The sequence below is a fragment of the Camelina sativa genome, chromosome 3 (genome assembly GCF_030686135.1).
Source record: "Camelina sativa cultivar CO46 ecotype springtype chromosome 3, ASM3068613v1".
In the NCBI taxonomy this organism is placed as follows: domain Eukaryota; kingdom Viridiplantae; phylum Streptophyta; class Magnoliopsida; order Brassicales; family Brassicaceae; genus Camelina; species Camelina sativa.
In genome coordinates, this window is record NC_141882.1 from 29601946 (window position 1) to 29628413 (window position 26468).

Consider the following 26468-nt stretch of genomic DNA (forward strand, 5'->3'; position numbering starts at 1 on the left):
CTGCACATTCCTTCCTTTTGATTTATGTTCCGTAGAAGCATTATTGGGACTCCTTTTTTGAGAGTTATCTTATGCTTGGGAAAACTAGGGAACTCTAAAGAGTTTAAATACTCTACAGGATATAGTGCTTCATAATCTGCTCCCATTGTATCCGCTTTGCCTATGCTATCTGAGCTTCAGAATTCTTTTGCTTCTCCTCCAACCTGAGATAACATGTAGGCATTTATCTCATCAACATACTCATTCCTTGGAGTTTGGATTGCTCGTTCTGTCAAATATTTAAAGGTGGTGTTGGAGCTTTCTTGTAGTGGATATGCTGCTTCAGTGATTTGTTGGAGTTGGTTTCCTTTTGGTTTTAAAAAAAAAAGAATGGTGAACTTGTACGACTTCACCTTCATCTTTATCATTCGCATCATCTGTTTCACATATTGGTGCGATTCCATTCCCAATAGTTAGTAGCCAAGCTGCGAATCTTGTTTTTGAATGGTGTAGTCTCATGTTTGTTTCCAACATAAATACTTTGCAGGAATTCCATAAATATGAGTGGCTTATAGATGCAAGTACCGTATCGGCTCTGGTTCCATGCGGTATCACAGGGAGGATCTGTCGGAAGTCTCCACCTAGTAGGACCGTCTTTCCGCCAAAAGGTTTTTCGCTCGCTGAAGAGTCTTCTGTGGAAAGCAAGTCTCTCAATGTTCTGTTGAGCGCCTCAAATGTGTGTCGATGAGACATCGGTGCTTCATCCCATATGATCAAGTCAGTTTTGATTAGTAGCTCTGCAAGCATGGTACCTTTTTTAAGTTCACAGATGGAATCTTCAGTAACGATTAGAGGGATCTTGAACCTTGAATGGGCTGTCCTTCCACCTAGGAGAAGCAACGCTGCAATGCCAGATGAATCAACAGGTAGGACTATCCGTTTCTCTGATCTTAATTTGGATATTATTGTCTTGTAGACAAATGTCTTCCCAATTCCCCCAGATTCATAGAGGAAGAATAGTTGTCCCATATTGTTTTATACGGATTCCAAAACTGCCTAATAGACCATTTGTTGTTCTAGATTAAGTTGGTTGAACAGTTTATGATGTTCTTCTCCCTCTTTTTTTAGGTCGTATTGTTGTTCTTGTCGCCATAAGATTTTGCCTAATTCTTTTAGGACTTTTAAATCAGGTTTAGGCATATCATTGAAGTCCATGAGTGACCTTTCGTGTTGGTGGAGGATCTGTTCTATCTCGATCAAAGTATAATGTTGCAGCTCATCCTCTTTGAAATTCATACTGGGAAATCCAGAAGCTCGCCGTTGCTTGTTAGGTATGTCATCTGACATTGATTTCCACGTCTGTTCCCACAATCGTAGTGGGTTTGCTACTTCACAATATATAAGCAATAGAAAAAATAGTTGGCGTAGCTGAAAAGTTGTTGCCCATTTATTTGCTTCATTCATAGCTTAATGCCACTCTTTATCGTTGTCTAGCAAACCTCTTGCATAACATGCTGCCTTATAATCTGCTTGAATTACCCCACCTGCTGTTTTGATATCGTCGTAGTTTCTTGGCCCTCTAACGAAGTTGAGCAAAATCCTAAGGTAGTATAACTCACCAGAAATTGGGTGGATATTGACTATTCTGCCTATTGAGTAACCTCGTTGTCTCTTATGCCATAATTTAGTATCATTGTCCCAGACATAGTGAATTGGAAATCTGACATATGTATATTTTCTTGCTTCTTCACACTGTTCACACATTTCCATCCATGTTGTGAACATGGTCCTTTCGATATTAGCTCTTGATAGGACATATTGAAAACTTGTTGTCTGTTTGTAATCAACTGATTGTTGACCTTCAAGATGGATAATCAATTTCTGAACCGAAAGCTTCCTTTGGTGTATGTGAAATGCAAAAATGCGCCACATAGCTTCACAAGCAGAGAGATATCGACAGTCTAAGTACTCTTGAATTTCATTTCTTTCCTTGACAACCCTTGTAGTATCTTGATTGTTGCTTATGTTAGTAGTACCTTTCTCGATCAAAATAGTTGCTTTATCCACTCCTTTTGTTACATATTTGAAAAGGTACTTCACAACATTTGAAGTGTTGCACCATTCCACATTGATGTGTGCTTGATATTTTTTCAAAATAGGCAGATTGTGTGGTATGACAAAGCGATTATCCAACCTTGTTCCTCCTTTGATGACAGTGTTTTCTTCGTTAGGACGACGACGGTATATAATATAGCCGGATTGGTCAATCGTCGTGTGCTCATTGTAAGGACGGGATACTTTTTCGTGCAGACTTTATTTGTCATGCAAGGAGACGATGGCCTATCAATTCCACAAGGTCCATGCATCATGTGCTTTTCCACCAGTTCAAATCCAAGTGGGTCTTCACTTTTGTTAGGTAGTTCCACCGAAATGATTGAATTAATTTGACCAGGACTTGGTTGTTTCGGTGTCTTATCCAACCATAGAAGTATATGAGCGTGTGGGAGGCCGCGTTTCTGGAACTCAATGGTGTGTAGCACTGAACGAAATGTGTAAATCATGTAAGTAATTAATATTTTTTAATTGATTTAAACATAAATTAACATTGAGAATGTACCAGCAATAGATGGACTGAAGAATGTGCCTTGTTCGAGGTCTTTAAGGAGTTCATCGAGTTTCATTTTGAAGACACGACATTCAATATCTGGTCTGTCATTTCCTGATGTGCCTCCATAAGTAGCCAAATGAACATTTATTTCTTGCCAGTTAGGGTTTGCAGTCATTGTGATGAATAAAGTTGGATTACCATATTCTCTACATATTGTCATAGCGTCATGATATTTTTCTATCATTATCGAGGACCACCTGTAAAACTTGAGGGCAAAATTATTTTTTTCCCTACTTTTATGGCTTCGATGTCACCTTTACTCACTACATCAAATACGTTGTTATATAAGTCAGCTCTTAACTGTTCTTGGTTGTCTATTGCCCAACGAAGTCTTTCTTGCTCAATGATTGTGTATACATCAACAACATACTGGTGAAATAAGCGTCCTGACTTTATGATTGTAATTCCTTCGGTCAGTCTTGTTTGGATTTGGTAAGCATAAAACTCTCGTATACTTATGTAAGTCCTTCTTCTTTCACCATTTTGTGTGACCGCATGGGGGATTTCTGTGTGAAACCCATATTCGCCAAATGGGAACAACAATGGATATTGCAAGCTCATGAACAAAGGATGGTCGTCCCTAATTTCTTGCAAGTGGCCTGACTGCAGGTCCAAGATTACATCTCTGTAACCAGTAGTGTCTGTTATATCTCCCACAATAAGACCCGCCACTTCTCTCACTTGAGGTAAATCATATTGCTTACCCTTACCTCTTTGACCAACCAATCGCATTCTTAAATCTTGGACTTCATTTGCTTTGTATCTATCTCTTGCTTTCCGGAAGAATATACACAAACAATTGTGTTCATCTAACATCTTAAGCAAGCCGACAACTACTTCCTCTTAAAGATCGTTTTCTGTGTTTCTTTGTGACATTATCTTCAATCGACTGGAGACCTCATTTTCAGAATCAAAGATATACATTTGCAGAAACTTTGGTGTGTCGCCTGGCAATGGGATTAAGGAACCAATCCGATGGTAATTTTGGCCATGTATCATGAAACAAGGTGGGCCTCTTCCTGATGTCACAGTATGATCTATTTTGGCTCCCATTGATGTGAATGCTAGGATATAATTGTAGACTCGTATGTTCATACGAAATGAGAAGCTATGTTCTAGGAGGTGGTCGAGATATGCAGGAGTTTGTCTGATTGGTGGTAGTTTAACTCGTCCTTAACCGCAACATATTGTGAAAACTGGTTTTCCAGTTATAAAATCATCACCCGTTTTCTCTGAATACCATACTAATGCATTACAATTGCTGCATTGTAAAATTGGATTTTCTTTTGCCATAGATGTTGTTGGATGAATAGTTAAAATATAGTCAAATTTTATCCAAGGGTTAAAGAAGGATGATTGTGGAAGATATAGTATTGTAGGATGAAGAGTGACCTTGAAGTTCTTTTCTGGCTTGCCTGGATAATCTTTGTGGCGTTTGAGATGATTCACCTGTAAAATTATTGTGTTATGCATAAGGAATGACACAGATATTAGGTATTATTTTGTAGATTGTAGAGGTTTTTTGATTCCAATGCTCAGCAACTGACCTTGTTCTTTGCGGGTTAGTCTTTTGGACAAGATAAGGGCACGTCTCATTGTTCTTCTATTTTTGCTCTTCACTTTTTTTAAGTGTTTATCCAATGTATGTTAATGATTGTAGAATATTTCTTTTGTAAATAACATAGCCGTCAAATAACATTATTGATGATCATCTTACCGTATTCAAAACACCTGTCGCATCCACCTGCATTTAGCAAATGCTTTGGTAATTAGGAATTAAACTTTAGCATGGGTCTATGTTTAATGGAGTAGTACTATCTGGAGAAGCTTACAATCATGATAGGCGGTGGGGTGATGCTTTGTTGTTTTGTTCATGTATTGTCCCTTGTCTGAATGAAGAAATGAAAAGTTTTAGTAGTACATCAGGTTGAATAGTTCTATTGAATTAGATATACCTTTTTTTATTTGTCGAAGTAGATGCATGATGGTGAGTTGTGCTTCGGTTAATTCTTTGGCGCTTAATAGGTCGTCGGTTTGTAGAGACAGAGCGTTTGTTGTGTCGTAGCCATTTCTTAGAGACTATGATTGCTTTCCGATATAATCGGGCTTCCTTATGATGCACTGTATTAGAAATGCAATGTTATAATTAGTATATGTGTTAAAGGGGTCCTAATATATAAGTACTTATTCCAGGATGGAGGGATGGACCGTGTTTGTTGCATTTTTAAAAGCCACCTATAAAGATAATAGCAGAGTGTATGTTAGCGGCCTATTTCCTGAAGCGATGACTCTTGACCAGGTTTTTTGGTTAGGGGATTGACAAAACTTACAATTGTAATAGCTGGTAATGGGAATTTGAAGATCTCGACTCGTTTGACCTGCAGGTTTTCATGGTTAGTTGGTTGTTGTAAGCGACGCTATTTAGTTATATTTTTGAAGAAATTTTAGTGACTTGTACCTTGCTCGTAAGTTCTTTTCCTTTTTCTGTGATTGTCTGTATCCTGTAGCGGTGCTTTGTGCTTTTGTTTTTTATTTACCATCTTTTATCCAACCTGCAACTTTTTTAAAAGTTTGGATAAGTAGGTGTGGTTTGGTATTTAGGTGTTTGTGAAGTGTAGAGTATATCAAACCTACGCTGGTGAGAAAGCTTTGAAGGTAGTAGGAGATTGAGGGTGAGGCGTCACTGTTTTTTTTTTTTTTGGTGAAGTCAGGGAAGCTTTAGGGAGTTGTGAAACTCTTTGTAAGAACGTGAGGAGCTTTGTTTATAATTAGTGGGATAGTTAAAGAGTGGATGATTAATTTAATTTTGTACTGACGATACTTATTTTCAGGTTTTACTGTTTTTTTAAAATGTAGTATTTTTGATATTTTCATGTATGTTTTCTGTAATTTGTATATCAATAATTTCGCTTTAACTACTAAGTTCTTTTTCTGGGTTTTAGGTTCCTTACATGTGATGAACGAATAAGTATAAGGAGTTGTTCTTGAGGAAAGTGGCATATGATATTCCCAGAAGCTATATTAGATATCAGTTGGTTTTACACAGTATTTGTAACTTTCAGAAGTGCATTGTAGTTTTACCTTTGGCCGTGGAGCTTGTTTGATGCATCTTGTGATGTTTACTTACGTTGGTTGGAGTTTTCCGACTTTTGATTTGTAATATAGATAAAACAACTCTTGTGATTAGACTTTAAACTTTGTCCTAATTAACAATATTTCAAGTATGTACTTTAGCATAACTGCTACGATAGTGATAAAGCAACATAATTTATTCAATTTATTTAAGCCTTTGAACACATAGAGTTCATATAAAGACAGTGGAAAAGCATAAGTCTTGACACACAATGGAAATTATGAAAACAAAGAACAACACTACTTATTATCCAGATGGGGACGTTTCTCCGGAGTAGATCCATTCTTATCGGTTGAATCATTGACATGTGATTTTCCTCGATATTTGCATGTAGTGGTAGTACTTTGAGTTTCAGGAATCAACTTGGTAGAACTTCCTTCTTATGATTCGGCTGGATGGTCAGTGATGGTTTCCAAAATGCGGGAGATTGAGACAGTTTGGCGAGAAGTTTTGAAGTTATATTCAGAGAGCTTGATTTGGAATTTGCAAGTATTGCCAACGATATGTTTTAAACATTCTGGGGTCTGCAAATTTATTTCAGTATACGAAGCTGTGCTGGAAGCCTGAGCATAAGTGTATAAGTTGGAATAGTAATAAAATTTCAAAAGGAAAAGTATAGTTGATCTACAATACCTCCATTTCCTCGTTTAAAACATCAGCAGCTCTACGCCCAACAATTTTGGTGGCCTCACTATCGAGGACAACAAAAGTTGCAACATCTTTGTTTTTGTCAGATACTCTTATCTCAAAACGATATCTGTGTAGCCATGAAAATCTTTAAATTCTTTTTTTTTAAAAAGGCAAGATTAAGTAAAGCACATGTCTGAGTTAGAATTTAGGAAACCTGATGACACCGATGTTGTTGGATTCCTTACAATAGTTGCAGTACAAAGATGTATCAGCCTTCTCAAGTTTGTTGTTGCATTTGCTGCATGAGATGTAGTACCAACCATATTGTGGTTGTATGTCAAGAATGGTACCAAAACAGTAAAAGCTAGCTTCCTGTTTTGTGTTTTAAACTGTTTAGTTAGATGAAGCTGTTTCAAAAGTTTGAAAATTCTAAATTAAATGGAAAGTCGAACATCACCTGGGGATTCTCATTTTATAGAAATTGGAGAATTTCCTGGATTGTAACTGTCTCAAGTTTCGTAACGGCAGAGGAGGAGCTTATAATTTTTGGAGTCTTGTGACCATTATCACCTAACCTGTTAACCAAAACTGAGTTAGATTCGATTTCAAGAGAAAGTGGAGATGTGTTTATTAGTAAGTAATGAAATGAATACCATGTCAGGTATTGTTTGGTTTCTGTGATGTTTGCGTCAAAGAATATGCGTGTGGAAGATGTTGAGCTAAGTGCCATAGCAGCTGCAAATATGTATAAAAGTTTTCTTGTTAGATATTGAATTTGCTTGTTCTTCCTTACCAAGATTATGTCAACTTTCAGAAAAGATTGCATACGTCCTACTGTTTTTGGGTTGACGGTAGTGATGAGGAGGACAACTGGTTTGACTTCACTTTGGTTCCATCTTTCTCTAAATAGTGCAGCAATGGTTCCCCAGAGGTATATACAAATAGTATGGCCACTATATATGAGAATTATGTTATTTAGTTGTATGTAAACTTAGTAATGGGTTTGCTTTTTAAAAATAACGGAAGAATGCATTACTCTTTCAGTTGGAGGTATAAGAACACTCTATCACTTGATCGGCTGCCTTCCACTTGTGGTGCTGTTTCCAGTGTTGAAGGGGAGTGGATATTGTCGCCAACAATTAGGCGTAACTGGCCAATAACATCTACAACATACAGAGAAATAAGAAGGTATGAAAATGGATCAGAGTTTAAGGTTTAAAAAATAAACAACAGTTAAGATTAACTGACCAAATAGATCTGCATTTGTGTCTACAATAGAGGCGAAATCTTCATAGTTACGGAAACAAAACTTTTGTTCGTCGATCTGATGGTCTCCAATAGGCTCCAATACCATTGATGTTTTTTCCGTAAAGACGATCACGTGTTTGTGGTCTGACACTTTGTACACCTTTTTGCTGGCAATGATCATGAAATTGTTGAGTGTATAAACAGAGTTGGATTTCAGCCGACCTTCGTAGCGGAATAGGCGGTTTGCTGGTATGTAGGCTTGGACTGCATTAGACTGTAAGTTTGACAGTTAGGTTTCGTTTTTCATAAGAGTTTATTGGAAACATATATAGTCAACATACCTTAGAGTCGATGAGAAGCAGTTCAACGCCCATAAGCATGTTTCCTTTCTTGAAGTTTCGAGCTTCCCAAAAATGGATGAGGCGGACTAAAACGTCTTCCTTGCAAAAGTCTCCATCAATGGTATCAAAAATCTGAAATCTGAATGGTTCGATTTCTCCATCTATAGATTGTAGTGGTTCTCTGTATTTTTTGGGCTTGGTTGTATAATCGGCAAGGGTAGTCGACTTTATAGATTTTAATTCTGAACTTGTTGATGACTTTGGAGATAATAGCCATTAAATTGGACTTTGAAGAAGACAGAGTAGGGAAACTCAGAGGTTTTATAACTGTTGTTTCTTTATTAAATTTCTGGGTAAGTTGAATCGATTGAAAATTTTAGGTTTTTGGATGACGATGACGATAGTGGAGAGCGGAGGAAGAGTTCTCGATGAAGAAGGTTTTTTTTTCTCGAGTCTGGAATATTTTAGATTTATGAGCTTATTAGCTCAAAGTTTAATCAATGGGCTTAAGTATTATTGCGAAGATGGCCCTTTTAATTGGCTTCCATCAAAACAAAACAATACGTTGTGTGATATTAGAAGAGAAAAAAGGGAAAAAGAAGAGATATTAGAAGGTGATGTGGCATCTAACTCGAGTATGAGAGAAAAAAAAAGTTGACGTGGCATCTCCTAAGGTGTTTTAGAATTGGCTGACGTGGATAGCCTGAGGAGCTTTTTTTCGTCTAAATGATTCATTGATATTCATAATAACTTCAGAGTAAAATACAAAGGCCGACAAGGAAATTAATCCTTCCGGAGACTTAAGCCGGCGAGTACAAAACCCTCCCGGAGACTAAGACCAAACAAGGTGAGCTAAGGGGAAACAATCCAGACAGACAAATGCACAACATCCATTCACTTCCCGGAACAGAATCAAGAGATCCAAAAAAAGAAAAATTAAACCCTAGATCTTATTTAGACAATTAAAACAAATCTGAGAGAATAAAAAACACACAACGGTTTAAATTGCAAGAACCTCCTTTACCACTAGTTAGAAACGAATGAGCATGCCGTGCGACCCTTTATGTTGCTTCAAAGAGGAGCTACCGGGGGCGGTGAGACACTACCAAAACCTAGAGACCATTCAGGAGGAACGACTCTTTAAAAACAGGAAGGAGATCTCGCGTTGGTGAAGAATCTTCATCAGAGGCAGTGAAGTAACAGTTGGAGACTGCCTCAGCCATAAAATGGCCAGATCTGAGGATAAACTTGACGGAAAGAACAAGAGCCAAGAAGCTAAACCCAAGGTTAGGAAGATCTAAGCTTAAAAAAAATTATAGATCTGAAAATCTAGATCTGCTGTTGTTGGAAGAAAAAATTGAATACGCCGATAAAAAATAGAAGCAAAGACAAAATAAAGGGAGAAACCCAACTCCGGTGCTGAAGAAGCCACCGGAGCCGGTTAAACTAAGCGGAGGCGGCGGTTTTTGGTTAGAGAGAAGGTAGAGAGTTTTTAGGTTTTGTTTCATCAGCCTGAGGAGCTTGAAACAACTCCTTTTATTAGTAAGTAATCATTAAAAACAAGCAAAAAGATGAACACTAGTCATTTAAAACATATATGACAATTAATATTCTTTTGGATTTTCACTCTTAAAGACAGAACATAGGTGGTACTTGTTTACGTCCCCTATGCCTAGACACTTAATCCAAAAGATTCAATAGGTGAAGTAGCCGGATCCTTCGGAGGCGGCGAAGTCTGAGTTGGTCCTTGCAAGGGAAGACACTGTATGATCTGAACTGGCCCTTGAAATGGGAGGTATATCTCTGACACGGGTTTTCTTGATAAAACAAACCGGTAGTCCTCCTCCTACGCGATGCATCTTCTTAAACCAATGACTGATTGTCTCAACTCCTAGATAGGAAAAGAGTACCGTCAGTGATCCACCAGCAATGGAGACAATAGCCGGAAACAACCATCGTGATCCGGGGAAATGAGGTATGGTCACCCAAGACGCCGCAACATAAGCCGTTGCCATGAACCCTACAGAAACCCACATCATCCTGTGCGTGGCCACTAGTAATTTCTTCAAGGGTTTCCTCTGGTAAGGTATGATGTTAACGAGAAGAATAACAATGCTCAACGACGTGAACAGTGCCATGTTGTTACATATTGCAAAGACTTTAAACGCTGCCGTATTGCCTACAGTTGACTTCCCTTTCCATGGCCCATCTTGGTAGACGCCGCCCGGAGGGTTTATCCCACCGGCATAAGAAACCGAAGCAATCAGGACCGCCACTATGGCAATCGTGTTTCTTGCATTTTGTAATGCTTCTATATGCATCTCATGTTCCAAGCTCTTACGACCCCTTTTATTCTCATGTCTCTTGCTTTTCTTTTTTTTATCTGCTATCTCTGATGTGCTTATTCCGATTAGCTCAAGCAACCGTATAACCTCCCTTTCATGAGAGCGTCTGTGAGTATTATCTACTGGATAATTAGAGTGGCCTCTGTAATCTTGATTGTTCTCAGCCTTCTTAGAGTACTCCAGTTCTGCTGAAGTCTTGGTGTCGTCACACCTCAGGCAGCTTGATATAAACTCAAAGTCTTTGGCTTCTAGAGGTACAAGGTCAGAAGCTCGATAACCCATTTTGTTCCTATCTCTGATATTAATTAGCTGCTCACCAAAACTCCTATCTCTGATATTTAAAGTCTTCTTACCAACAATGTAACTTATAAGCTGCAGCTTATTCAATAGGAATATGTGAGAAGAAACACCACAAACACAAAACAAATAAATTGACAGTAAGTGAGCCAATTGATTCAATATGTCACTTGTATATTAGAATATTAAGTATCATCTTATAGTCAAGGTTGGATTCCTAACATAAAGTATATCTGGCTAGTCAAAAAAATTTGTAACTAAAGTCAAAATTTGGGAATACAGAGGAGAGAGCGCTACTCACCGGAGCACAAGCAGCCACGGAAGCAGCAACATGTAAGACAGTGTTGTCATGTTGATCTTTTTTCTTCATAAGAACTCGGCTGCTAATGCCCAAACTCTCAGCCATGAAAACAAAGGCATCTATAGTTTTGTTTCGTGCAGCTAGATGAAAGACTGTCTCTTTTGACGGCGTGAGAACTTCGAAACACAATGCGAAAGGCCTCCAGGATTAGTACCGAGCCTCTTCGGACTGCCAGATGCAGAGGTGATAAACCTTCGGTGTTAAGAGCTTCTTCTAGACTATGATCGAGCCCTAGCAATATACTTGTCAGTTCAAGGTCCCCTTTGTCACACGCATGATGCAGTAGCGTTGATGGAGCGCCGCCTTCAACCACCCAAGCTCTTTTCCTAGCTAGCTCTGGAAATCTCTCCAGTATAAACCCAACAATACCTGACAGTGATCCCAACACAATTGTGAGCCGGTGAGTTCATACAAGATTATGTACGAAAACATGTTGAGAACGCTGTATATATATACTATAAACTTACAAGTAGCTCCACTTGATATGGCGAAATTGAGTTCATCGAGTTCGACTGAATACGTCTTTTCCACGATGAGTTTACCAGCCACCATGAAAATGTTAAGGCAAGCTAAGTGGAGAGGTGTTTGGTTTTTGTTGTTGCGTGCAGAACACAGTTCCAGTCCAGTGTCTAACATCTGCGTAACTACGTTTACGTCTCCAAGAAGAGCAGCAAGATGCAAAGGTGTGTCTCCGTGTGCGTTGTGGGAACAGAGGAGGGACGGTCGGAGCTCAATAATCTTGGAGACGAGTTCTCGGTGACCAAGCTTCGCAGCCATGTGCAGAACCGTGTTGTTTGTGTTTTGCTCCTCGCTTCTCTCCTCCAGCGACGATTCTCTCTCTTCGACCAAACCAAGAAAAGCTGGAAGGTCATTTTGAAGGATCGCATGAAAGATCGGCTGCATCTTTGGTCAAGAAAACTAGAGCAAAAAAGTAAGAAAAACGATCTTAACGAAGTGGTGTGTTAGACCACAAGAGTTCTTAGCATCTTGGCATTTTGGCTTCTTGGTCTTTCTTTTTAATTTTCAGTGTCCATTATACACACTGGTAGCTGTTGGGTAATATATATATCATATGAAGTGTGTGGTGTGCTGTCTTTTTTGTTTATATAAAGTGAGTGTAATGTAGTGTTACTTGGCCAGAAGACTATATTTGACCATATAGTCATCTTCTTACAAACAAAACGCGTTTATAATTGAAAAAAAAAAGGCAGAGGGCTCGAGGCTGGTCTGGCCAATGCCACTGGTTCCTCTCTCTTTCTTTCACGTGCAATTTTTTCCACAAGAAAATAATTAAATTTTAACAACTAGGTGTTGGGATGGGGTAACGGTGAATTAGGCCGCTCTGAACTGAAGGAAAAATAAATTTTTGGTCGACCTTCTAGTTCGATTTTTATTTAGTTGGGACGAATTTGTTGCCTTGGAGAAATGTACACTTAAAAGTTAAAAGTGCAAATATGGCTTTAAACACTTAAAAAGTCAAGACAGTTTTTAAAACCAGCCCATTTACCAAAATGTAAAAATAACTAATACTAGTTGTAGATAAACTTGTCTATCTGCAACTTAAAAACATGAATCTCTTTTTTTATTGCTTAGGACCTTAGGTTTCAAATCAAATTTTAAGCGACTTGTAGTATAAATGATGAAAAAATAAAATTTGCTCACCATTTTTACTTCCCGAGTAATAACGAAATGTCGCCGGTTATTAGGCCCAATAGCGCATTTTACTAAATCAAAAGTTTGAATACCTTTATTTGCCGTGACTTGAAATCGAAGAACACTTTTAGTATAAACAAAAAAATACTAGTATACAAGGACACAAGTGAACAAAGGTTTCACATAACTAGAAAGCAGAAACACTTTAATTGCTGAAAATTTCAGAGAGCAAATCATATCCAAAGCATTTGATCTAGTGGGAGGAGAAAAGCCCAACTGTTCTTTTTATAATTTTCTATTTGGGAATATTTTAGTGTCAATGTGACATTTACAGAAATCTTAAATCATTATTTGCGGCTTAAGTTTGTAGTATCTTGTTATATTATACGTACAAGTAGGATTATTGTGAAACATTCTTCATTTACGAAGGAAGATATCAAATAAATGCTTTGATTTGGCAGCACGCGAAAGATTAATTAGGCGCTATAAGTATAAACTACATTAAGCCTTTTTCAAAAAAAAAAAAGTATAAACTACAAGAAAGAAAGTAAAAATTGACCAAATATTTGAGTATCTTAAAATTCGTCACTTTCTAATCATATCCACGTGATTACAAACAAAAATAAAACAATCAACAATCAAATCCATCATATATATTCATTTATTCAACTCATATTAAAATAGTATTATACTATCGTTCGTTCTTACTAATTGAACCACTTGTCAACTATACAAAAACATTGCGGCTTTTTGACGGACATCTAGAGACTAGAAAACTCGTGATTATTGTTTTTTTTTTCAACTGATTATGATACTTTAAATAATCAAATTCTTTGTATTTTTTTCTCCAAATACATGTTTCAAAATCTTTTTATTATGACACACTACGTAATACGGTTATTACTAATGTATATAAACAGAGAAATCACATGTCTTTGTGGACTATTCTGACAGTGATTAATTATTATGCCGTCCCTTAAGCAATCATAACTTTGTTGAAACTTTTTTCTTTCTTATAGTTTAGTTGTTGCCAAAATTATGTATTTTATTATCCACTTTAGATACCTCTTTAATCACGTAAGTTTTTTTTTGTTTTGGCTAAAGAGATATTCACATGACTTTCACTATACCTATACTCTATTTATTTAGTTGACTTTATTGTTGTGTAAGTTGTAACTATTTTATCCTGTAATAATTAAGTTCCAATTTCAGCATTATTTTTACTTGGAAAATCCTTAAAATATTCTATTCAAAAACCAATATATTCACTCTACACAGATATAGTAAATAAATAAAAACTATAAGAAAAATAATAATTGAAGAAAGGCTGCCCATGTGGGCACTTCCAAATAAAACTCCAGAATGAATCGATGCTTCAAATACATTGGATGTTCACTATAAACAACACAGATATGAACAAAACAAATACACCCACAAAGGAAAACCAGAAGACTCAATCTTTGTTATAAAACACAACTTCTCTCTTTTTAGAGTCTCTCTGTCTCTTGTCCTCTTCTTTTTAACTTTTTTTTTTGTTTAAAAAAATCTTTTGTAATCACTTGTCTGAAAAGGACATGGATCGTGTAAGTTCAAGTGATTTACTTATTGATGATCTTCTTGAAGATTACTGGTTCTTTGAGAACTTATTTACAAGGAGATCAAGAGGCTTGAGGTATTGTCACTCAGATCCTTACCCTTCTTCTTCTGCTGAAACAATGGGAGATTCAGATTCGGAGAAGGTTCTAGAAGCATCTATAATCAGGGTACCTTCTTTAGGTAGTAGAGAAGGCGGATCTCAGATGAAACTGAGGAGGCAGTTCTCTGAAAATATTAGGGTTCAAGAACCGAGGCAAGCTGGCTCTTCCTTGGAGAATAAGGAACCCGTGGTTCTTCCCAAATCTGGATCTCGTTCGGCACCGGGGAAGATTCAAGAAGCTTCCACAAAACGTGGGTTAATCCGAGCTCCTTCTTTGCCGCCTCAGATAGAAAAAAGAGAGGTGGACCGCGAGGCAAAGAAGATGATTAATAAGCTGACAAGGCAATTCTCCGAGAAGATTAGGGTTCTAGAACCGACGACGTCTGGTGAGCGTTTCTTGCAGAAGAAGGAAACTATGGTACGTGACAAAGGGATTAGTGAAAGGAACAAAACAAGAAGTAGTGTCAAGATTTGTTTGCAAAGAACTCAAACGATGCCAAATAACATGAGAAGAGAAGAAGATAATGAGGAGGATGACGACTCAAGAATGGGATTCTTGATCCGTGAAGCCCTCGCTAGCTCACATAATGTTCCTAAGGTAATGAAATGAATCATTCTCTATGTCAGAGAAATTAGTAATGGTTATTGAGAACTTAGCTTGATCAAAAACATATTTAAGTTTGAATCTTGGTGCAGGCTTCAAGCAATCAAAGGCAGAGACCACCAAGAAGCTTGAGATCAGAAGACACTGTTATGGTCAAACAAGGGAGCTCAATCCCCAAAACGCTGCGTAAAACATTAAGCAGCGTAGAGACAACCAAAGAGATTCAGAGGCTGAAAGATTATGAAGACCAACTGGTCGAGCCACGTGTCGCAAGCGGGCTGGCTACACCGCCTAGGGTTCCGAAAGATTCAAGAAAAGAAATGAAAGATCAGATCAAGTTCTGGGCTCGAGCTGTAGCTACTAATGTCCGACAAGAGTGCTAGATTTGTTTTACACTAATTAACTGTGTTTCTTTTGTAACACTATCCCGTACAGATGATTCTTATCTTGAACTCTTTTGTGTTTTTTATTTTTCATGTCTTCTGATCCCTCCTGAAATAATGAGATTCCTCTGTTTATGTGATGATGATGTTCTTCTTTCTTTTTTTTGGGGCAAGAAAAAAACTCATCATTATGATGAAGAAAATTAAGGAGATGAGAGAAAAACAACAGGGAAAAAACATTATAATAATCGGTAATTTAGTGATAACTTTATATCTATATATTTATTTTTCCAAAAGAAAGAACATAATAATTTGTGATTTGATTGCGATTTTTGAAGACTTCCATAGAAGCATTTCGAAAAAAATAATCATTTGTATTTTTAATATTACACGTAAAATACGTTGAATCATGTGTTTGGTGGGTTAAATATAAAAATGTAATTCCTCCAAAAAAAAAAAAAAAAAATATAAAAATGTAATGACTTGGAACTAACGAGATTGAACCGGTTCTTGATTGCAGAGATCTCTCTCGTAAGACCAAAACAACAATACTATATGCATTTTATTCAACTCCCATATTATAATAATGTAATAAGAAATTATATGTTAGGTTTTTATTTTTATTTTTTATTTTTTTGGTGAATCTTAACCGATTGCATGAACAAAAACCAGTTTGGATCAAACGAAGTCTCATTACATTTACTTTAATTTGTTTCTTTGTCAACAAAATTTATATCATGAGTTCATAACATAGGACCGTTAATTACGGGTAATAGTTAGGACGTGTAGATGTAGTTTAGCTAACTTCCAATAAGAACTTTGATGACATTTACAATTAATATTTTTGCTACCAAATTACCATACAGAGAAAGAAAAAAAAAAGAGAAACACGTTTAACTAACAGACAAATCTAATCAGATTTTTTTTTACACTGTAACAGATGACAAGAAACAGTGCCTTTAGGTCAAATCTCAAGTAGAAATATTGGAGAGATTATTATGACTTTTTGATAGCATCCAAACAAAATAACTGAAAAAGTATATTATAAACTAACAAGTAGCCAATTGGTGCAAACGAACCAAAACAAGTAGCTACTTTTCTGAATATTACAATTTTTATACACGATAATTTCTTATTCTTATTCACATTCACGCACTACAAGAAAACAGTCGATTTGAGATTGGAAGAATCCATCGCAATTCCCTCGCAAATCGACAGTCGCAAGGGATTTGCGAGACACAACTATTCCTCGCAAATCGCGTCTCGCAAATAACCTGATATCGCAATTCCTTCGCAAAATTTGCGAGGGATATTTTCCCTCGCAAATCTCAAGCAATTTACGAGAGATATATTCCTCACAAATCCCACGCACATTGTGAGAGACGTTTGTACTCGCAATTGTCAAGCAAATTGCAAGGACTTTTTTCTATCGCAATGTTCGATCCGTCGCAAATTTTGCGACTACTTTGCGACGTCCATATGAATCTGCCTAGTACTGTTGGTATTCGCAAATTTGTAGCAATTCTTCATTTTTAATTAATTTTTCTTTTACCAATTTTACATTTTTATGTTTGATTTTTTTTTTTGTGAATAATGTTTTAGATGTTAAAAAAAATAAAAATAAAAAGAACAGAATTGAAAATTGAAAATAGAATAAAACATAAATATTACAAAACAAAAGTCATGTTTAAGTTTTCTCCCTCACGGGGATATGAGAACAAAGTGAGAAGAGTTCTTAAAATGATTGAGAGAGAGAGGTCACGTTTCTGGTCCCAGTTTGGCTACCAGCTGCTCCCGTTTCACCTGTGTTGCCCTCTGGGTTGGTACCTTCCTGGTTGGTGTCTTCTGGGTTGGTGCCTTCTGGGTTGCTCCCTTGTTGGTTGGTCGGGTATCGAAACTTGGCAGCAAACTCAGGATCCTTTTCCGCGAGATAGTCAAAGTATGCATCATAGCTATGCATTCTTTGACTACTTTCATGGATTTGACTCGCCTGGGTTTGGATTTGAGTCGCCTAGGTTTGAATGCATTCCTCAGCGGCAGCAAGCTTCTGAGCCAAGATAACCGGATCATTAGCTGGAAACAGAGGTTGCGGACAGCTACTGCTAGTGGACGCTTCAAACTGCAGAGAACCAACCCCAAAAATTCTGTTTTTCTTCTTCGGAGCAACCTAAAAACAAAACAACAAACGACAAGTTACAAACATACAAAAGAAAACAATGGATCGCATACCAAACAATCGCAAGTTATCACAAACTAAACAATCCCAAGTTATCACAAACTAAACAAGGAAGTTATCACAAACTAAACAATCACATGTTATCACATGTGAGCTGCTCGACAATAGTTATGATCTTCCAACCAAACTTCCTTTACCTTTCCAGCAAGTCTTCCTATTTGAGTAAAGATATCTGGAACATCAGGAACGTTATATGTAGGTGCAACGCCTCCGTCATCATATCGTCGACTACGTGTTTTTTTGGTTCTCACGGTGGGTCTAAAGTAGTGTGATGTGAAGTGAGACGTTTCCTCTGTTAAAGTCCCGGCGATGTATTGACCCCTCAACTCTGGCAAGATTTTTGGCCTTTGCTTTAAGAGCTTTCATAAACCGCTCAAAAGGATACATCCAGCGAAATTGCACTGGGCCACCAAGATCAGCTTCATGTGGTAGATGGACTGGAAGATGTTCCATCACGTCAAAAAAAGCAGGGGGAAAGATTTTCTCCAAGTTACAAATTAACACTGGAATATTATCTCGTAACTGTTGTATGACTTCACAGGTCAATGTTCTAGTGCATAAGTCCCAGAAAAAAACTCCGATACCTACAACCAATGAATAACAAATTCATGGGTGAATTAATTAAATAAGTATATATATATATATATATATCATTATATACTTATATACCTGCAATAGCTTCATGAACGTGTTTTGGCAAGAGCTCAAGAAATATAAATGGTAGTAGCCGTTGCATGAAGACATAACAATCGTGGCTCTTCATACCTGAAAATTTTTGGCCTTGCTCTACACATCTTGAAAATTTAGAGACAAATCCATCTGGAAACTTCACTTCAGATTTAACCCACTCGAACAACACCTTCTTAGCCTTTGTTGACAATCGAAATTGGGGTACTGGTAATTTCCCATCTCTTGTAAGATGTAACTCGATCCTTGCACATATTTCCGCCAAATCCAACCTAGATCTCCTGCTATCTTTTGTTTTACCATGCACATTCAGAAGCGTAACGATGAAATTATCGAAAAAGTTTTTCTCGATGTGCATCACGTCAAGATTGTGCCGCAATAGAAGATCTTTCCAATATGGAAGCTCTCAAAAAATACTCTGCTTGTGCCAATTCTGAGCGCTTCCATATCCATTTGGCATGTTTGCTGGTGTGTGATAGTTACCCCCACGTTTACAGGTTTCTTGAGCTCCATAGTAATCAATCTGCTCAAATAAATCATTTCCAGAAACATAAGTTGGTGGAGGAACACGAACAACTTTATTCTTTGTAAACAACTTCTTGTTCCTCCGGTACGGATGATGCAAGGGAAGAAACCGATGATGACAATCAAACCAACAAGGTTTTCGCCCATACTTTAACTGAAATGCCTTGGTACGTTCCATACAATAAGGACATGATAATCTTCTGTGTGTTGTCCACCCAGATAACATTCCGTACACAGGGAAGTCACTAATCGTCCACATTAGCACTGCCCGCATATTGAAATTCTGTTTTCTCGACGAATCGAACGTCTGAACACCTTCATACCACAATTGCTTCAGCTCATGAATCAGAGGTTGTAAGAAGATATCTAGAGATCGCTTTGGATGCTTTGGACCTGGTACCAAAATACTCAAGAACAGAAATTCGCTTTGCATACACATATCTAGAGGAAGATTGTATGGCGTCAATATAACAGGCCATAAAGAATACTGCCTCCCTGACATACCAAATGGACTAAAACCATCTGTACACAACCCAAGATAAACATTCCTACACTCTTGAGCAAAATCAGGATATACCGATTGAAAATGTTTCCACGCATTTGCATCAGATGGGTGTGTAATTTCTCCTTCTTCAGTAGAATGTTCTGCATGCCATCTCATTGCCGCTGCAGTCCGTTTTGATTGGTATAGGCGTTTCAATCTATCAGCAACAGGCAAGTACCACATACGTTTATATGACACTCGCGTCCTTCCTTGTGTAGGCTGATATCTCGGCTTCCCGCAAAACCGACATTCCTGCAGCTTAGCATCATCTTTCCAAAAAATCATGCAATAGTCAACACACACATCAATCATTTCAGATGGTAATCCAAGACTCGCAACCAACTTCTGTATTTCATAGTAGTTCTCAGTCGATACATTATCAGGTGGCAAATACTCTTTAATGAGTTCAGCCCAAGAATCCATGCAATTCTCACTTAAGTTATTATCAGCTTTAATTGTCATCATCCTAGATGCCAATGATAACTTAGAATGCCCTTCTCTACATCCATCGTAGATAGGTTGATTTGCAGCATCTAACATAGTATAAAAACGTTGTGCATCTACGTTGGGTTCTTCCGTATTATTCTCAGGAAATGCAGCAGTAGTTTCATGAAATGCATCATTAACTATATCATGAAATCTATTTTCCTCATTATACCCATAAAAACCAAATTGATCAGATTCTTGATGCCCATAATTACTAGGTTGATCAACAGCATAATTCATACTACTACTTCCAACGTTACTGCTACAACCCTCTCCATGACGAAACCATACATAGTAATTTGGCATAAATCCTCTATTATAAATATGCTTCTTCACTAGATTAAATTCCAAATAATTATCGTTGAAGCACTTAGGACATGGACAAAATATTGTACCGTTTTGACGAGCAAAGTCTTGGTTTGTCGCCTGGTACATGAAAGCGCGCAACCCATCACAACTCTCTCGTCACATCACCGGCTTCTGGATCTCTGTGATTGTACATCCACTGTCGCAATGTGTATATCTCATGCTGCCCGCCTCCAAACATTATTATATAATTTAAAAGTGTTTAGGCTTTTTTTTTAGCCTTTTTTTCTTTCACAATATTTTTTTCGTATTCAAAGTGTTTTTGTTGGAAGTATTTTGTGTTGTGGTTTCCATGGATCATAAACTTGCTATTTATAGGCCTACTAAAAATAGTTGCTATGGATTTGCTAGGAAAATTTGCAAGGGATTTGCGAGGGATATTTTAAAATATTATTTTCTTGCAAGGGACTTGCGAGGCTTTTACTGTTTTGTCGACAAAACAGTTACACTCGGGAAAAACGTGGCTGCCGACATCATCGACCCTTGTAACTCCCTCGCAAATTTGCTACGGAAAATGTCATCGCTAATCTGTCGCAATATGCGAGGAAGTTTCGCGGAATCACAAATCTGTCGTAAATCCGTCGCAAATTTGCGAGGGATTTTGCTGTCGCAAATTTTGCGAGGGAATTGCAAGTATCCTCGCTAAACTAGCAAACTACTCGTAAATCCGTCGCAAATTTGCGAGGGCATTTTGCCGTCGCAAATTTCCCTCGCAAATCGAATGTTTTCTTGTAATTACGTCCATATTTTGAATAGTCTTTTACCGAATGCAGTTAAAGATAAGATAACACTCGTACATAGTTTTCGAATCAAAATCATTTTATACATTTATTATCAGTCTCGAATATATCCTTCTTTAAAAAAAAAATCAGACGTGACAACTCTTTTTATGTTTGCACTTGCACAAATGTGACAACTTCTTTTTTCAGTACTTTTTTTTTTGTGTTGGGCCTATTGGTCATTCACTATTTTGTTGTTTAAGCTCAAGCAAGTCTGATTCAATAAAACAGAATTGGTTACTATTACTAGCTCATTCAATTTTTTGTTTTTTAATTTTTTTTAAGCACAATCCTAATTTTTTTATATGAACTCTATACACAAGAGAGTGGTACATTTGAGTTTGGAGAGCTTATTTGGACTACACCTAAAGAAGTGGGACGGCAGCAAAATCTGAAACCCTAACTTCAAGGAACTAAGAAATATCTCAAATTCTCCGAGCGCAAATATCAAAATCTATATATAGTGGAACAATGTCATGCTTATACAAATTCAAAAGGAAAAAAGCAAAAAATGTCATGCTTATACAATAACAAAACGATCTAACTTTGTTGCTAAATGAATCTTTAATTCAGTACTACATATATGTGTATCGCATACAGTTTTGTATATAATCTGATTGGTCGTACAAATTAACCCTTTAAATTATAAGTAATAATGTTATTCATCCACATCCTAATAGATAGGAATAGGAAATAGAAAACAGTTAGACGTGTCACGTGCAGTGGTATATGAAATATTGGTACAAAATATTATCGATGTGATAATTCACAGATCACTTTCGTTCTAATCGGTCATTGCATTGTGTTCGTTACATATCGTTTTTGTTTTTCCATTTCGTTATTTGATGCATGTGGCTAATACAGTCGATAATTAAAGAAATAGCAAAAAAAAAGAGGGAATAAAAGAGCATATTCTCTTCGTGGGTTTAAGACAGTAGAAAGAATCTGATCCAAACTCTACAGTTGGAAGCAATGTTATAACCCCAAAAATTATATTTATCGTTTTTGTTATAAATTCGTGATTAACAATTTTTAAGCTACACTTGATTTTCTCAACATATACGTAACGTGTATGGCTAGTGTTATTTTGTACGGCTTACTTCGCGTATTATACCATATCAAAACTTTTTTACTATTAGATTATTATACAAACAAGTGACGATGAATTCGAGATATATTGTTGGCATATCAATCAAATACACTAAGAACGATGTCATAGATTTAAGTGTATGTCGAATTCATTCTACTAGTATATGTTTGACAAAAAAAAAGTCAAACGTATATCTTAGCTGACGTAGTTTTTGGTTACAAACTTTCAAATGTAATTTAATTTGAAATAAGATCAATAAAAACCATCATTTTAAAATGACGTGTTTGGATTTTGGATATGCAATTTTAATGAATCTAAAAGTAGTATATATATATATGATGAAAAACATAAACCAATCAATTCATTGGGAATTATAAGTTTATAAACATATGACATAATCAAAAAAGTTTTGGGGAGTAACAAAACAAAAAAATTTAAGGCCTGTTCCACCAACAAGGAGAATACACATCATTAAATTAGATAACTATACAACGCATTAGAGATGGGATGTGGTGTGTATGTACATACATTTTAGATAGTTCACAAAGTTGTGTAGCCCATAAATTCTAAATTAATATTGGGCATAATTAGTGTCAAGCTGGTTCAACAAAGAAAGCACATGGGGACACTTCCCCCAAAGCTTGTCTTAACAAAAATGAAAAAATCCAAACAATTAATAACTTTGCTCAAAATCTATCTAATGCATATAAACACATTCAGAAACTTTCACTTATACACTTCACCAAAGAAAAAAATAACAAAAGCATCTCAATGTGGATCATTTAATGAATAACAAAAATACATTTTAGTATATTTTTTTTTTTAGAAAAAAAAATCTACATTGATTTAAAACTTTGATATCTTAGCTAATAAATCATTCTTAATTAATGGTTGGCATGCTTCATCCATCAGCTATAATAAAAACACCCAAAACATAAGAAATGATATCAAAAGTGTGTACTGATTAAAGTCAGTCAATTAATGAATTTTATACATAATTACGACGTCGTTTATGTCTATAATTAGGACACCATTTTACCCTTTTTATTTAAAAAAAAATATATATATATACGAAGCAAAAAAAAAGATAATCCAATGAAAAAAATAGGAAATGAAAAAAAAAAGATAAATGCGAAAAAAAAAAAAAAAGCAATTTTCATCGTTCCGTCACAGTGAGAGAAGAAATTAGAATCAAGAAACCGACGGCTCTTTTCTTCTCTTCTCTCTCCCTCACCTCCTCTTTCTTCTCTTCTCTTTCTTTTCTTTGGATCTCTCTCTCTCTCTCTCTCTCTCCCTCCCTGATTAAACCTCTAAAGTCAGGTAATCATAACGTTAATCGGATTCTCTTAACTTCTTTTTTTTTAATAAATATATTTCCCAGTTTCTCTTTTGGTCCTGGGAAATTTTTTTTTATTTGGTGAGTTTTTGATAATTGTGTTATATCATCAAGTTTATCTCAAGAAATTGCATTGTTCTTGGTCAGTTTTGTTTTTATGAATTTGTAATCTCTTTTGATCATTCGTTGATTTTGGTTTTATCTTTTTGCAGGGAGTTTCTTTTTTTTTTGTTGGTTTCGGATTCTCAGGAAAATTTAGCAACTCTTTGTGTCTTTTGCTGCTGTTTGCTCAGCCCCCATTGAAAGCTTTTGTCTTTCTCTCTCTCTCTCTCTCACAATCTTAATGTTCTCAAGGTTTGAACTTTGTTCTTTGTTTCTGCTTAATTTTTGCTCCTGATTCTAGTTAGGCATGGGTTTGGCTAGTTTCCTGTTTTTGTTTTTGTAAGAAAGTTATGATCTTTTTTTTTTGCATTGTTATTGTTTTGTGAATTTGGTTTTTGGTTTCTGCAGCTAAAGTTTTAGTCTTTTTGTTTTGATTTTGGTGGAAAAAATGATAATTGAGAATGTTACCCTATTCCCATGAGTTTGAGAATGCACTAATGCAATCCTCCGAGAATACGGTTTCTGAGGCTGAATCAAAGGAGATTCATGTGTTTTGTATGCTTTGGTTTCCTTACTTATTTCCCAAACTCAGCAGTTTACATGTGCATATGACAATGTGATGGCTTAGTTTTTTTTTTAGTATCAGCTTGAGATGTGAAAATGTTGCATTGGTGGGAATCAAGATGTTTGATTTCTTACTCAGTCGTATGCTTTGTTGTGTCACCATATGGTTGTTGATGTTTCTATGAATACAAAACCCTATCAGAGGGCTTCTGCAGCAAGCGAAATGGGACAAAGAAATAGGACTGTTGATTTAGAAATGGAGCAGCAGCAATCTCAAGCTTCTCTCCAACCAGAACCTTGCATCCTTTTAGGCAGCTTTCCCCAACAACCGGATATTAGTATCCCTGCCATGGTTGCAAATGTTCCTAATTTAGAACCTCATTCTCTTCAAGACCCAGCTTATGACAACTCAGCAATGTTCTACGGGCTTCCTCAGTACCAGCATCATCCTCATCAGCGTGCTCCAACGAATTTATATGTTCCCTATGTGGCATTTCAGGCTCCTCCAGGTCAGTTACCATCTTCAAGCAATCACGGTGTAGTTGGAGTAAGTCCTGATCATGAATACGAAAGAAATGCTCATTTTATGGATCACACAAGAGGGACATATAAACGAAAGAACGCTGAAGGAATACCCGGACAACCTCCATATTTAAGTACCTTAGCAGCTCCATTCAACACACCAGAGACAATAGCACCTTTTGGAGGCGCTAGGAACAGACCAGGAGCTGTTACAGTGAACCCTGTTCCTCCTCCTCATGCTCCAAATAACTTCATTCCAGGAAACTATGCAGGTCATCATCCTTTTCCACCTCCTGGCTCAATCTGGTATGATCAGCACCATGGTAGATCTGATGGCTCACCTTCGTTTTGGCCTCACACACCTTACATGCACGGTACCTATTAACACACAAACTCTTTTTAAAGTTTTGAAATTCGTAATCTTATTTACTATCTTTGATTGCCCTTTCAGGTAGTAACATTGTCGCTGGTTCCATAGAGTCTAGTAGCAGAAACCCTACAGCATTTATGTATCCTTCACAGTTAAACCCGAGGGACCACTATTATAGTCATCACCCGGCACCTCCTCCTGTACAAGGCGTGAGAGGCCAGAACGCCACATTATATCCTCACATGGCTTCTCCAGCTTCATACAGAGTTCCTCCTGGGGGTTTTGCTCCTCAGAACACAATGAATAGCGGTCCCCCGGGCTCAGAGATGGGTTCGAGTCATGTGGGTCCGGTTCAACCAACCGGGTTTCGGATATACCAGCATCATCAACGAGATGATTCTGTACCTGTAGCAACTCTTAGACAGCACCGTGGAGGAGTTCCTCGGCTTAGAGTGATGCCTGATGATGTATGTAACTTTCTTGCCTTAATTTGTCTGTCCCATATCTTTCCATTTCCGTCTTGCTCAAGGTTCTGTATCTTTGGTTCTCCACAATGTGTGTAGGAAGTTGCGCTTTTGGAGTTTGGTGACTTCCTTGGTGGTTCTGGAAATAATCACATTGATCATCATCGAGATATGCGATTGGACATCGAGGAAATGTCTTACGAGGTGATCCCATCATCACTCTTTACCTATGTAGTTATCAGAGATTGGAGCTAAAAGTTACAGTCTTTTATCTTGGGTTTAGTCTGAGCTTGAGAATCCACAATGCAATTTTCTTTGATCATTTTGTTGATCTGACTTGAAAATCTGGGGTTTGAACAGGACCTGCTTGCGTTGAGTGAGCGAATTGGAACCGTAAACACTGGTTTGCCAGAGGAAGATGTTAAGAATCATTTGAAAACAAGAATATGTTCTGGAATCAACCTTGAAATAGAGTCGTCGTCTCCAAGAACTAAGGATTCAGAAACTGAACCGTGCACAATATGTCAGGTAAAAAATAGCCAACTTACTCTCAAAACTTTTTAATGGCTGCACAAGGCTTGAATTTAGAGCGCTAAAGATTCCTCTCAATATATTTCTTTACAGGAAAGCTTCAAGAACGAAGAAAAGATTGCGACTTTGGATTGTGGGCACGAGTATCATGCGGAATGCTTGGAGAAATGGCTGATTGTGAAGAACGTCTGCCCAATCTGTAAATCAGAGGCACTGGTTATGGAGAAGAGAAAGGTATAGGAAGAAGAATGGTTATCATCTAATCTTATTGGGTTTATATAAATATATTTATATATAGAAGGAGACTTTTAAAGAAGAGAAGAAAACAGAATTTGGGTTTGTTTTCAGCTCCAAAAGAATTTTCTGTAAATTTGTACTTTTTTTTTTCTTTCTTTTGTGCACATAAAATATGTGTGAATGGTCAAAAACTGTCATCTTTTAATTGGTTTCTTGGCTACGTGATAATGAAAAGTGTACAGGCTAATTTGTTTATTTTAGGTTCTTTTTCTTATAACAGTTAGTTACTTC

At 36.9% G+C, this 26468-nt stretch overlaps 3 protein-coding genes and 3 pseudogenes across 4 annotated transcripts; 2 read left to right on the top strand and 4 right to left on the bottom strand.

Moving 5' to 3' along the window:
• Positions 1 to 1446: 1446 nt before the first annotated feature.
• On the bottom strand, positions 1447 to 3700 carry LOC147947855 (uncharacterized; annotated as a pseudogene).
• Positions 3701 to 3762: 62 nt separating this feature from the next.
• Positions 3763 to 7764, bottom strand: LOC147947856 (uncharacterized; annotated as a pseudogene).
• A 1803-nt stretch (positions 7765 to 9567) lies between these two features.
• LOC104778253 (uncharacterized) lies at positions 9568 to 12037 on the bottom strand. The gene is made up of 3 exons (XM_087507055.1): positions 11470 to 12037; positions 10943 to 11371; positions 9568 to 10716 (listed from the first exon to the last, which is right to left on the bottom strand). The coding sequence occupies exons 2-3, from the start codon at positions 11045 to 11047 to the stop codon at positions 9694 to 9696; spliced, it is 1128 nt and encodes a 375-aa protein (XP_087363181.1). The 5' UTR covers positions 11048 to 11371; positions 11470 to 12037; the 3' UTR covers positions 9568 to 9693.
• Positions 12038 to 13976: 1939 nt separating this feature from the next.
• LOC104778254 (uncharacterized) lies at positions 13977 to 15478 on the top strand. Its single transcript, XM_010502652.3, has 2 exons — positions 13977 to 14949; positions 15048 to 15478. The coding sequence occupies exons 1-2, from the start codon at positions 14230 to 14232 to the stop codon at positions 15336 to 15338; spliced, it is 1011 nt and encodes a 336-aa protein (XP_010500954.2). The 5' UTR covers positions 13977 to 14229; the 3' UTR covers positions 15339 to 15478.
• A 2179-nt stretch (positions 15479 to 17657) lies between these two features.
• LOC147947857 (uncharacterized) lies at positions 17658 to 20251 on the bottom strand (annotated as a pseudogene).
• A 2894-nt stretch (positions 20252 to 23145) lies between these two features.
• LOC104778255 (uncharacterized) lies at positions 23146 to 26432 on the top strand. Of its 2 annotated transcripts, none has more exons than XM_087507065.1 (7): positions 23146 to 23371; positions 23600 to 23741; positions 24256 to 24949; positions 25027 to 25412; positions 25509 to 25613; positions 25770 to 25937; positions 26034 to 26432. In XM_087507065.1, exons 3-7 carry the CDS (start codon positions 24277 to 24279, stop codon positions 26178 to 26180), a joined length of 1479 nt encoding a protein of 492 aa, XP_087363191.1. In that variant the 5' UTR covers positions 23146 to 23371; positions 23600 to 23741; positions 24256 to 24276; the 3' UTR covers positions 26181 to 26432. The 2 variants fall into 2 exon arrangements, with proteins under 2 accessions (XP_087363191.1, XP_087363192.1); XM_087507066.1 differs by having other exon boundaries at positions 23298 to 23468.
• The last annotated feature ends 36 nt before the right edge of the window (positions 26433 to 26468 follow it).